The sequence below is a fragment of the Bubalus kerabau genome, chromosome 5 (genome assembly GCF_029407905.1).
Source record: "Bubalus kerabau isolate K-KA32 ecotype Philippines breed swamp buffalo chromosome 5, PCC_UOA_SB_1v2, whole genome shotgun sequence".
Taxonomy (NCBI): domain Eukaryota; kingdom Metazoa; phylum Chordata; class Mammalia; order Artiodactyla; family Bovidae; genus Bubalus; species Bubalus kerabau.
In genome coordinates, this window is record NC_073628.1 from 88,570,071 (window position 1) to 88,583,031 (window position 12,961).

The 12,961-nt window shown below is 36.9% G+C and overlaps 1 protein-coding gene across 10 annotated transcripts in view; it reads left to right on the forward strand.

Annotated features, from left to right (window-relative positions):
- The window catches only part of CEP170 (centrosomal protein 170), a 137,825-nt gene that overhangs the window by 62,787 nt on the left and 62,077 nt on the right, over positions 1-12,961 (forward strand). For all 10 annotated transcript variants that reach the window (XM_055582118.1, XM_055582115.1, XM_055582113.1 and 7 more), the window contains 3 exons: positions 6,793-6,851; positions 6,947-7,109; positions 8,856-8,990. In XM_055582118.1, coding sequence (XP_055438093.1) covers positions 6,793-6,851; positions 6,947-7,109; positions 8,856-8,990 — 357 coding nt within the window. The remainder of the gene's footprint in view (positions 1-6,792; positions 6,852-6,946; positions 7,110-8,855; positions 8,991-12,961) is intronic.

Below are 12,961 nucleotides of genomic sequence, written 5' to 3' on the forward strand. Positions count from 1 at the left end.
TGACCCTTCCGTAAATTACAAATGTTCTAATGGCAACTAGAGTGGTGAATCTTTTCCAGAAGGTTTTCAGATAACTTCCCAGATCCAGCTGAAGAATCACTGTGGCAGCTGTAACCTTATGAAATGTATTTGTTCAATAATAAGACTTCAGGTATTTCCCTGGTCGTCCAGTGGCTAGGCCTTCACACTCCCAATATCGGGGTGCAGGTTCAATCCTTGGTCAGGGAAATAGATCCCACATGCTGCAACTAAGACCTGGCACAGCCAAATAAATAAAAATAAATAGTTTTTTTTTAAATAATAAGGCTTTAAAGTCAGAATGTCTCCTTGATTCATGGGTTGCAGAATGGATGTTGTTGTTAGCAGGCATTAATTTTGTCCATCTCCATCAGGGCTCTTGGGTGACAAGGTGCATGGTCAGTGAGCAGAAATACTTTGAAAATAATCTTTTTTTCTGAGCATACATGCATGCTAAGGCTCTTCAGTCGTGCCCCACTCTTTGCAATCCCATGGACTGTAACATGCCAGGCAGTAGGTCTCAAACAGTGGGCTTAAAATACTTAGTAAACAATGTTGTAAACAGATGTCCAGTCACCCAGGCTTTATTATTTCATTGGGAAAGTACAGGCAGAGTAGATTTAGCGTAATTCCTAAGGGCCCTAAGATACTCAGAATGGTAAGTAAGCATTGGCTTCAACTTAAAAGTCACTACCTGTATTATCCCCCCTAACAAGAGAATCAGCTTGCCCTTTGAAGCAAAGTCATTGACTTCTCCTCTCTAGCTACGAAAGGGTGTCTTCTTCCAAAGAAGACTGTTTTGTCTGCACTGAAAATCTGTTGTTAATTGTAGTCACCTTCATTATAATTATCTTAGCTAGATCTTCTGGATAATTTGCTATAGCTTCTACATCAGCAATTGCTGCTTCACTTTGCACTTTTATGTTATGGAAATGGCTTCTTTTCCTGAGCTTCATAAATCATTCTCTGTAAGCTTCAAGCTTTTCTTCTGCAACCTCTCTCAGCCTTCATTGAAGAGAGGGCCTTGCTCTGCATTAGGCTTTGGCGTAAGGGAATGTTGTGGCTGGTTTGGTCTTCTATTCAGATCACTAAACTTACTCCATATTTACATTAAATCTGTTTAGCTTTCTTACCATGCATGTGTCACTAAAATAGCACTTTTAATTTCCCTCAAGAACTTTTTTCTTTCCATTCACAATTTGGCTGTCACATGAGGCCTATCTTTGATCCCGTCTTGGCTTTTTTTTTTTTTCCCTCAAATGTCCCTCCATCTCTCTCTCTCTTTTTTTTTAACACCAAAAATATTTTTCTGTCTTGGGCTTTTGACATGCCTTCCTCACTAAGTTTAGTCATTTCTAGCTTTTAACTAAAAGTACAAGATGTGTGACTCCTCATTTCACTTAAATGTTTAGAGGCTGTTGTGGGGTTATTAATTGGCCTAACATTAACGTCGTCATTTCTTAGGGAATAGGTGACCAGAGGGAAGAGAGAGAAAGAACGGCCAGTTGGTAGGCCAGTCGGAACGTGCACAACATCTATCAATTAAGTTCACCGGTATATATGGGTGAAGTTCATGGTGACCCAGAACAATTACAATAGTAACATCAAAGATCACCGATCAGGGACTTCCCTGGTGGCCCAGTGGTTAAGAGTTCACCTTCCAATGCAGGGGACTCAGATTCGATCCCTGGCTGGGGACCGTGCACCACAGCTGCTGAGTCTGGGCACCTCGATAGAGAGCCCATGTGCCACAAACCCATGGACCACAGGCAAAGAATCCCACGTACTGCAACAAAGACCCTGCGTGCTGCAGCTAAGACCTGACACAGCCAAAAATAACTGATCACAGATCCCCATAACAAATATAAAAATAAGGAAAACGTTTGAAATGTGCGAATTACCATACAGAGACACAAAGTGAGCAAACGCCATTGGAAAACTGGCTCTGATAGAGTTGATTGGTGCAGGGTTGCCACGGACCTTCAATTTGTATGAAACACAGTGTCTGCAGAGCACAATAAAGGGAAGTACAATAAAGTATGCCTGTACTGCTTTAACACGCAAGATACTTTCTAGTTTCTCTTTTGGTCTTTGTTTGAGTTATCTTTGTTACTTAGTTTCTAAATATTTGGAATTTTTCCAAGGGACTTTCTGTTATTAATTTCCAATTTACCCATAGTGGTCAGAAATATACTTCATGTATTTCAAATCCTGTCCTGTCACGCATGGTATATCTACTCTATCTTGGTAAATATGCTCTGTGTACTTGAGAAGAATGTGCATTCTGCTGCTGTTGGGTGGAGTATTCTATTAGGTCAAATTAGTTGTACTGTTGTTCACATTTTCTCTATTTTACTGATTTGTTGTCCAGTTGTTGTGTCAATTATTGAGAAAGCAGTATCAAAATTTCAGACTCTCATTGGGTTTGTTTCTCCTTGCAGAAGTATTGGCTTCATGTAATTTAAAACACTGTTATTAGAAGTGTAAACATTTAGGATTGTTGTGTCTTCTTGATGAATTGATCCCCTTTGTAATTATAAAATGCTTTGCTTTATCTGTGATAACATTTTTTTGTGCTGAAATCTGGTTTGTCTGGACATTAGTTTTGGATTGCTGTTAGCATTGTATATCACTTGCATTCTTGTATTTTTAACTTATTATTGTCTTTACATTTGAACTAGGTAGCACATAGTTGGTCTTAGTTTTTATTCAGTTTGATCATTTCTGCCTTCATCCAGGGATTTAGCGCATTCATTTAATGATGTGGTTATTAAATCTATCGTATTGATATTTGTGCTCTATTTGCCCCATCAGTTTTTTCTCTTTTTCTCCCAATTTATTTTGGATTATTGAGTTTTTTTATGATTTAATTTTGTCTTCTTTGTTATTTTACTATTGTAACCCTTTTTTAAAAAAATAATGGCTAAGATTTTATAATTTTATCTTTAATTTTAAGCTGTATCTTCAAATGACATTATACTACTTCACATACAGTATAAGAACGTTACAGTGGTATACTTTCTTTTTTCTGTCCTGATCTTTGTGTTGTGGTTGTCATACATTTTATTTCTATATGTGTTACAAATTGCATTCTACATTGATGTCAGTAAAGCATTAGTTATCTTTTAAAGAGGTTTAAATAATAAGAAAAATAGATTTTTATGGCCATTGTATTCATATCTTAAACCACTGTACTTACATTTCTTGTGCTTTTCATCCTTTTTTATATTGATAGATCCACATTTTCATCTAGTTTCATTTTCTTATTGTGTAAAGAACTTCTAATATTTTTTTTATAGTACAGCTCTGCTGATGATGAATTCTTTCAGCCTTTGTGTGTCTGGAAAAGCATTTCACCTTAGTTATTAAAAGTTATTGTTGCTGGACATTTAAGTACTTTAAATTTGTTGTTCTCTCTTGCATTGGTTCCCTTTTCCCCTGGTTTTGAGCAGTTTGATTTTCATGTGCCTTTGTGCAGTTTTCTTCATGTCTCTTGTGCTTGGGGATTTTTGAGCATGTTGGATCTGTGGGTTTATACTTTTAATCAGATTTAGAAAAAAAATTCAGCCATTATTTTTTTTAATTCTTTTTTCTGTTTTCCCCACTTTTTTTCCAAGGACTTCATTTAAATGTATATTGGGCTACTTGAAGTCATCTAGCTTACTGAGGCTCTATTTATTATTTTTTTAATGAGTATCTGTTCTCTGTGTGTTTCACTTTGGGTTGTTATTATTGTTGCATTGTCTTCAGATTTATTAAACTTTTCTTTGTCTGTGTCTGACATGCAGTTTCCCTATCCAGTATAGTTTTCAGCTCTAAAATTTGTATTTTGTCTTTTATATCTTTCAAGTCTTTACATATTTTTTAAACATATGGAATACAGTGATATTTACTGTGTTAAAATGTTTATTGACATTTGTGTCAGTTCTGGGTCAATTTTGATTGATTTTTACATTCATTGTTTTGACTGAATGACAGACATTGTAAATTTTTTTACCTTGTTGAGTATTGTATGCATACTTTTGGATTCCTATAAATATTTTTGAGCTTTGTTCTGGGACACAGGTTACTTTGAAATAGTTTTATCATGTTGAGTCTTGCTTTCCTAAAATTTTTTGAACTTCTAAGATTAGTCTGGGGCTAATTAATTCCCCATTACAGAAGCAAGACTTTTCTGTATACTCTGCTTTAGGGGTCAGCAAGACCATTGGTAAACCTGGCTCTCAGCCTGTGTTTGTAAATAAAGTTTTATTCCTACCCAGGCATATCCACTCATTTACATCTTTCTTTAGCTGCTTTTGCACTATCATAGCGGAGTTGAGGGGTTTAAACAGAAATCATATGGCTTCCAAAACCTAAGAAGTTTACTGTCTGGCCCTCAATAGATAAACAATTTGCCGACCCCTGCTTTATCGAGTGACCCTGTATACATGAGGTTTTCCAGCTTGGCTGTTGTGATTAGACACTATTCCTGGCCCTCTCTGAGTAAGGGGCACTATTACCTCGAATACTTTCAGGTGGTTCTTGTCCCAGCCATAGGTATAAGTTTTCTCAAATTAATGTGCAGATCAGTACCCAACTGAATACTTGAGCCAGCCCCCGTAACAATCTCTGGAATACTACTACTGTGCAGCTTTCTGAACTGTAGTCATCTTGGTCTGCCCAGACTCTCAGCCCTCTATTCTTCCACAGCTTAGAGTCTGCCAGGTTTGGCCTTCCTTACCCCTCCCTCCAGTGTGACTTGGAAGGTCTCTAAAGATACTGAGTTAGGGCAGTGATTGCACCCCCCTTGATTTGTTCCTCTTCACTCAGGAATCACTGTCTTTTGTTACCTGGTATTGATTGTCTTTGCAAACCATTGTTTCATGTATTTTTTCTGTTTTTCAGTTGTTTCTTATTCAAAGAAGTGTGGAAATAATTTATAAATATTAATGATTTTTAGTAAACAAGATTTAAGTAAGCATGTCACTTTTTCTGAAATTTCTTGAGATATAATTGACATACAGCTCTAGTTAATATGATTGTATTGTGTATTTTGTAACTTGACATCATAAGTAATTGTACCTTAGATTGTCATTTTTCTGAATTAAGCAAGCTGAAAACAGTTACCTGGGTCTGTACCACTAGCAAGATAGTAGCTTTGAAGGTGACAGCTGGAGTCAGAGCAGTCTCAAAAATCTCATAGTCATACTAGAATTCTCAGTTAAATTCATAACCTAAACAAGAGGAATCTTGAGTTCTTTGGTCTCCCACACAGGAGTTTTTTGGTAAGACAAAGTATGTGAATCTGAGTTATACCCTCTTTATAAGTTTTCCTTGATCCTAAAGAAGTCTAAATTTAAGAGGATGCCCTAGACTAACTGTGAGGAATAGCCTTAATTAAAGCACTCCCAGGAGAAACTTGAAGCAGCAGAAAGCACTCACAGCAGGCTAAAATCATTTGTTTCCCATTGAAAAATAGAAATGACTTCCAGTATTTTTAAGATGGTGTTTTCCACTGTAAATGTAGGAATGCAGTGAATCTTCTGCGGCTGTTAATGAGTTTTTTGGGAGTAAAACAAAAGCTTACTAGAATTTTTACTTTTATTCAGTACTTAACTATGAACTGTATATAGTCATATATACCAGCAAATGTGTATCAGCATATATACATAATAAAAAAGGAAATTTTTTATTATTTCACAGTTACTGGAAGCAATGTAAAGTGATAAGAAAGCCCTGGACTAGTATTCAGTTGACTAGATTTTTATCTTGGGTTCTGCCTCTCTAGTCCTCAAGTTCCACGGGGACTTGAGAATGGGAAGGTGGGTTAATGGAATTGAATAGGATATTCCCAAAGTGCTTTACAATTCTAGAAAATTCTGAGTTTTTATTATTTTAATGAGTAGAACTATGGATCAAATACTTGTAAACAAGTTTACTGCTTGTTATGCATGGGAAGTCTATTTTTCTCCCAAGTGGTCATAATAATTATAGCTTTCTACCCTTGAAGTCATGGGTGCTCTGAACTGATAAAGAAGACTAAAATTTACTATGTGGTTACAAAAGTCCTTTCATTAAGGGGTTAAGTGATGGTGAGAAATGTGACCTCTGTGGTTTAGTGAAAGATCTTTTTAACATACAGAGGCATTGTTCTTTTTGGCATAATAATGAAAGCATTCATTATATCTAGCACTTGGTTCTAATCTGTATAGAATCAGTTGTTTGATAATGTAATTTGACCCTGATTGCAATTCATGGGGGGAAGGAGTGGTTGTAGTTGCTATAAAGACCCTAATTATAGCATTTCTTTTGCACTTTCAAGATGAATTTCATTTTTATCAGTGCTTGTGAAGTAGGAATAATTGAATTCTTCAGGATTTACTGTTGGGTAATCCCTGATGACACTTCTTTTTAGATTTTTGTGGTTAGCTATCAATATCATTTGACCCAGGTGCTTTTCTTCTTTGTGGTTATATTACTGTTAGTGAGAACTGAAAACGTCTTTTGTGCTTAGGTTAATCACCCAGTTGTTTGCTTCTTGAAGGCCGTGATTATTACCTAAGTTTGGAATTACTTGCTAGACTTTTTAAGATTTTATTTAGTATTAAAAATTTTTTATATTTGTGAACATAACTTAACATTTAACTTTTTTTTTAACACTTGACTTTTAGGGAAATATGGTCATTCTCTTATTATAATTGCTTCTTGAAAATAGGACGATTCCTGTATTATCTTTGATTGTTTTAAGCTTATCAGAGTTTTGAAATTATATTCTTCCTTAGCCCTGTTTACATACAAATCTTTTCACTGTAGTACGAGGAGAAATGAGGGTCCCTGAAGAAGCTCTCAAGGTAAACATTTTTACTTATTTCTTTTGTAAACCTGCCATTTACTAGGGTTGATTTCACTCATGGATATTTCACTTCCATTTTAAAATGTTTTGTAGCATGAGAAATTTACCATTCAGCTTCAGTTGTCCCAAAAATCTTCAGAATCAGAATTATCAAAATCTGCATGTGCCAAAAGCATAGATTCAAAGGTAGCAGATTCTGCAACAGAAGTGCAGCACAAACCTACAGAAGCACTAAAATCTGAGGAGAAAGTTGTTGGTAAGTTAACCTCTTTGAAAATATCATGTTTATTCTTGATTATAAAGAAGTTGCATGCTTCCATGTCCTTATAAAAATAATTAATGATAATGACAATTTCAGAGTGGGTTTTAATGCAGCCAGTTCTTCTTAGAAAGCAGTGTAGAACATAATTATATGGCAGTTGTATGTAAGTGTATTTAGTATATTTATTTGAGGAAAGTAAATATAATTTACCTTAATAGTATTTTTATTATTTGATGTTTGTCTGCTTTTTTCCCCCTAGATTATAACTGAAATCAATGAAAAGGAAATGTCCAATAATGGCTACATTATCATAATTATTATGATATGTATCATATTACAGTAGGAGCTTTAAGAATAGTTTATATACATAATCCCAGTCATATAAAAACAATTTTTAAAACTGCTAGAAATTATCAAATTGCTCAAATATAAGCTTATTAGTCCAGTTAACAACTGGCTTAAATTTACTGTGCAGTGTCCTTAGGCTTTAAAATTTTTTTAAAAGTCACTTATACCAAAATTTAGTTTTGTCTTTTATGTTTAGACTTATGAGCCATTTCTGTGTGCCAGCGAACAAGTTGCACTTTGATTAAAAGCTTTTGGACTCTAACAGTTTATATTACATAGATATTAGCCAGTGCAAAATTTGTTTCTCATGTTCAATATTGAATGAGATCCACAAATACTATTCAACTTAGAGTATTTTCTGCTATCTCGACTATGCAGTTAACCCTTGAACAGCACTGGTTTGAACTATTGAGCAGCTGCTGCTGCTAAGTCGCTTCAGTCGTGTTCGACTCTGTGCGACCCCATAGATGGCAGCCCACCAGGCTCTCATATCCCCAGGATTCTCCAGGCAAGAACACTAGAGTGGGTTGCCATTTCCTTCTCCAATGCATGAAAGTGAAAAGGAAAAGTGAAGTTGCTCAGTCATGTCTGACTCTTAGCAACCCCATGGACTACAGCCTACCAGGCTCCTCCATTCATGGCATTTTCCAGGCAAGAGTTACTGGAGTGGGTTGCCATTGCCTTCTCCGTGTTGAACAGCACTATTTTTTAAAAAATGCACATTTTTTTTCTATAATTAATACTACAATACTACACAGTCCACATTAGTTGAATCCATGAATACAGAAGTGCTTCCCTCATGATTCAGATGGTAAAGAGTCTGCCTGCAATGTGGGAGACCCAGGTTTGATCCCTGGGTTAGGAAGATCCCTTGGAGAAGGAACTGGCAACCCACTCCAGTATTCTTGCCTGAAGAACCCCATGAACAGATGAGCCTGGTGGGCTAGAGTCCATGGAGTCACAAAGAGTTGGACATGACTGAGTGACTAACACAGGAACTGTGGATTTGGAAGTGAAAGTTGTTGAATAAGTGTTCTGCTCTTTGCAACCCATGGACTCTACCCCACCAGGCTCCTCTGTCCATGGGATTCTTCAGGCAGGAATACTGGAGTGGGTTGCCAGTTCCTTTTCCAGGGGATCGAACCCAGGTCTTCCGCATTGCAGGCAGATTCTCTACCATTTGAGCCACCAGGGGAGCAGGCTAACTATAAGTTATACTATGCTTGAATTTTCAACTGCAGAGAATGTGGAGGCTCCTAAACTCTGCATTGTTCAGGGGTCACCTGTACTTTGTTTTTCATTAAATCAACTGGGCAATTCTAGCATTCTCCAAAAGCATGTTTGTTTGTTTGTTTTCCTGTTTTCATGTGCTTTTTCCCCACTTCTTTACAGATACTTCTGCCATGCCCCGTGGTACTCCATTATATGGGCAGCCTTCATGGTGGGGGGATGATGAGGCGGATGAACAAAGACCTTTCAAATCAAATGGCAAACCTGAAGAGAAAAATCACGAAACTGGAACATCAGGTAAAAAAATCTCAAACTATGACATTAAATGGTTTTAAGGACAAACTTACTATCAAAGCAAAAATCTATTCTTAAAAGTGTATCTCCTATTATTTAAATGATACAGTTTAATAATATGGTTGGGCATTTTGAAATAATTATTAAAATGTTCTAACTAGACCAAAATAGTAAGTGCAGACTAACTCTGTGTGTTTTCACTAGATTGACAAGTATATAATCGTATTTTTAAATGAAAAATTTTTATTATGTTCAAAATGTATGAGGTTAAAGCTTCTTTAAAATCTCCGTGTGCCTGATTTTGAGGGGTATGATAGCAACAAGATTAGCTGTTAAGCAGCCAGAATGAAGAAATAATTCTGAATCACATTCTCAGGTTAATAGTCAAGGAACATATTCTTTTGTTGCTGGAGAAATTTAGGAATGAACTAAGTCAAAAGCCAGAAAATCAAGATTTCCAGGAAATAAATGGAGGTATCAGTTGCCTGTTACATAAGGACTTGGCATGGACATCAACACTGGTGGATGGAGCAGCCGGTTTCCTTGATAATGGGAGATAAGGATCAGAACTGGAGGAATTAAATACAGGCACCAGGGAGCAGTATGTAAAGCCAACTGGGACTCTGAGTCAAGGATAGATTTCATCAGCACTCCTGTCAACTTTCTACCTTTCACCACAATTCTACAAGATAAATAAGACATTTTTCTTAGCTGGAGAATAAGAACACTGGTTCTTATTCATAAATACACTCTAATTTTACCAGGATACAGATCTAAGAAAGCCGGCCTTATCAACTTGCTCTTAAAGTGCCCCAAACTAAAGTTGTCAACTTTGCAAATAAAGTCCCATCTCAGTTTTCTTATTTCTGTGGCCAACACAACTCTTTCTTCATGTTCAAGCTCAGAAGCTTAATATTATTTAGCATACCCTCAGATGCAAATGACAGAAATGCCACCTGATAACTAAACAGGACGGAAATGTACCGGCTTAAATAATGAACCTCTTTAGAATTGGTTAATACAGCATCTCAGTGGCATCATCTTCTAGGTTTTCTCTTGGACTCTCAGCCCTTCTGTTCAGTGGCTGCATACTAAGGAAGTTTCCCCTAATACTCATAGGCTGTTTGCCAGTAGCAGTTGGGGTGCATGCTACTTTGATCACATCCAGTCGAAAATAGCAAAGGTAACTTCTAAAAGACCCCCTGGGAACTTTCCCCAAAGTTTTTAATGCATCTGTCATTTCATTGATCTTTCATGAGTTCAGGAGTAGATCTCATGCTTATTTCTGAACCAATCCCTGGCAAGGGTTATGAGATTATCCTTAAGCCAGTCTTACCCATCCTGAAGCTGAATGTGGGGTTAATTTTCCCTCAAGGCACATGTGTTGTATCAGGGACGAGCAGATACCTGGGAATGTTGGAGTTCTTTTTGGAGGAAGAAATAGGAAATGGATTTGGGAAGACAGTCAAGAATGTCTACTTTATTTGAAATTTTTGTGTCTTCCCTTCTTTTCACTTCATCTGTTATATTGCCTACTTCTCTCGTGCTTTTTTCCCCTTTGAATCATAACTGAACTATTTCCAATTTCAACCTTTCTGCAGTTCAGTTTGTGCAGTAAATCTAAGCTGTCCTTTATTTCCTTTGCTTAACAAAGACTTTATGTGAAGATTTTATATTTTCACATAGATTTTATGTCAAAATTTCCAACTGTATCCCACTTTCCTTAGCCTTGTATCCCACTACAGTTATCTAGTGCTCTCCCAGTGCATTCCCACAAAATTAGACTAATTTCTGCCTTCTCTTCTCCCACAGGAGTATATACACATAAATCCAGTAGTATAAAATTCTAAAGGATATGTCTGTGTATGTGTATCGTAACACTTTTATTAGTATTTTGTGTGTATTCCTTATCTTAACTGCGCATTTCTTACTCCAGGGATCACGTTATATTATCATGTGTACTAGAGCAACCTAGGAGAGAGAGAGGGAGGGAGAAAAGAAGGAAGGGAGAGAGAGAAGAGTGAGTGGAAAAAATGTACTAATTATTAGGGAGTTAAATGAAACACAGCATAATTTAATGTTCCCAGATTCTGAAAATAATTGTGATAGTGAGTTTATCTAGCCGTTAAAGATCCTTCTACCCAAAACAACTTCTGAAATCTGAAATAAATATCTTGTGGAACATAGTGAAGTATAATTGTAATTTTTGTACTGGAGACAGAACTATGATTTATTAACAATAGATAATACTTCAGTGGTGCTTACTTTATCCAGACACTCTGAGTGCCCTTTGTATATTTAATCATTTAATCCTCATAGCTGTACCTGAAAGTAGTTACTATTATCATGCCCATTTTATAGTTCAGTAAGTGGCAACACAGTGATGTGAGTTTATTCACAAGGTCACTCAGCTAGCAAAAAGTGTAGCTGGGATTCTAAGCCAGGTAACCTGACTTATAGAGTCCATGCTATTACCCACAGTTAACTTTTCAGCAGTCATTACACACCCACCCACCCACATTCAAAATCATTCCAAAAGAATATACTTTGTAGAGTATAAAGACTAAAACACCCCAAAAACAAATTGACATAAAAATCAATCCCTCATGCCTCAGCATAATAAAATAAATTTCAAGCTGTGACGTGTCCAGTAGTAATTTCATCTATGTGAATGAAACTAAATTCTTAAATGCTTATCAGCTTGTGTGGCCTATCTCATTGAGTATCTTTTCTGCCAGATGACAAAAGCTGCTTCATAATCGTGGGATTATTTTTTGAGTTAGAAGGAATTTAGTGATTTACATCTTTTGTTAAGAAGCTTAAAGCACTCTGTCAGATTCAGCTGATTAAAAGCTTTAATGAGAGTCTCATTTACTTTCATATATTAGCATCAGGATGTGATTGTTATGGTAAAGCATCTGTCTATAATGCGGGAGACCCGGGTTCGATCCCTGGGTTGGGAACATCCCCTGGAGAAGAAAATGGCAATCCACTCCAGGACTGCTGCTGCTAAGTCACTTCAGTCGTGTCTGACTCTGTGCGACCCCATAGATGGCAGCCCACTAGGCTCCCCTGTCCCTGGGATTCTCCAGACAAGAACACTGGAGTGGGGTGCCATCACCTTCTCTGACTATTGCCTGGAAAATCCCATGGACAGAGGAGCCTGGTAGGCTACAGCCCATGGGGTCGCAAAGAGTCAGACATGACTGAGAGACTTCACTTTCACTACTATAGGATGAGGGAAACAGTTTACAAGTCTGATATAATTTATGATGCCAGCATGTGTTGTAAAGTTTGAAAATTAAATGCTATTTTATTCGGTCATTGTGAAATTAATTTTTTTTTTTTTAGTGTTTAAAATTGTGAAATATAAATGATTAGTTTATTTGTGCTCTAAGCATGCTTTTCTGGTAAAAACAGAAAGTGATTTGCTTCTTCATTACCAGTTTTTAGAATGTAGAATCTTAGTTGTCCTTTAGTTGCTAAGTCGCTTCCAACTCTTTGTGACCCCATGGACTGCAGACTCCCCTGTCCTTCATTGTCTCCCAGAGTTTGCTCAAACTCACGTCCACTGAGTCAATGATGCCATCCAACCATCTCATCCTTTGTCACCCCCTTCTCCTCCTGCCCTCCTGCCCTCAATCTTTCCCAGCATTAGGGTCTTTCTTTTCCAGTGAGTTCACTCTTTGCATCAGGTGGCCAAAGTATTGGAGTTTCAGCTTCAACATCAGTCCTTCCAATGAATATCAAGGTTGATTTTCTTTAAAATTGCCTGGGTTGATCTCCTTACTGTCCAGGGGACTCCCAAGAGTCTTCTCTAGCACCCAAAAATCTTAGTACTTATTTTGAAAGGTGAGCATTCTAGAAAGGATACTAGAGTATCTACTCCCTAGTAACTTATGTCCCTTTCTGTGGGGTCCATGTGTATCCAGAATCTCCTACATATTTACCTTAAATTCCCCAAAATCCTGGAA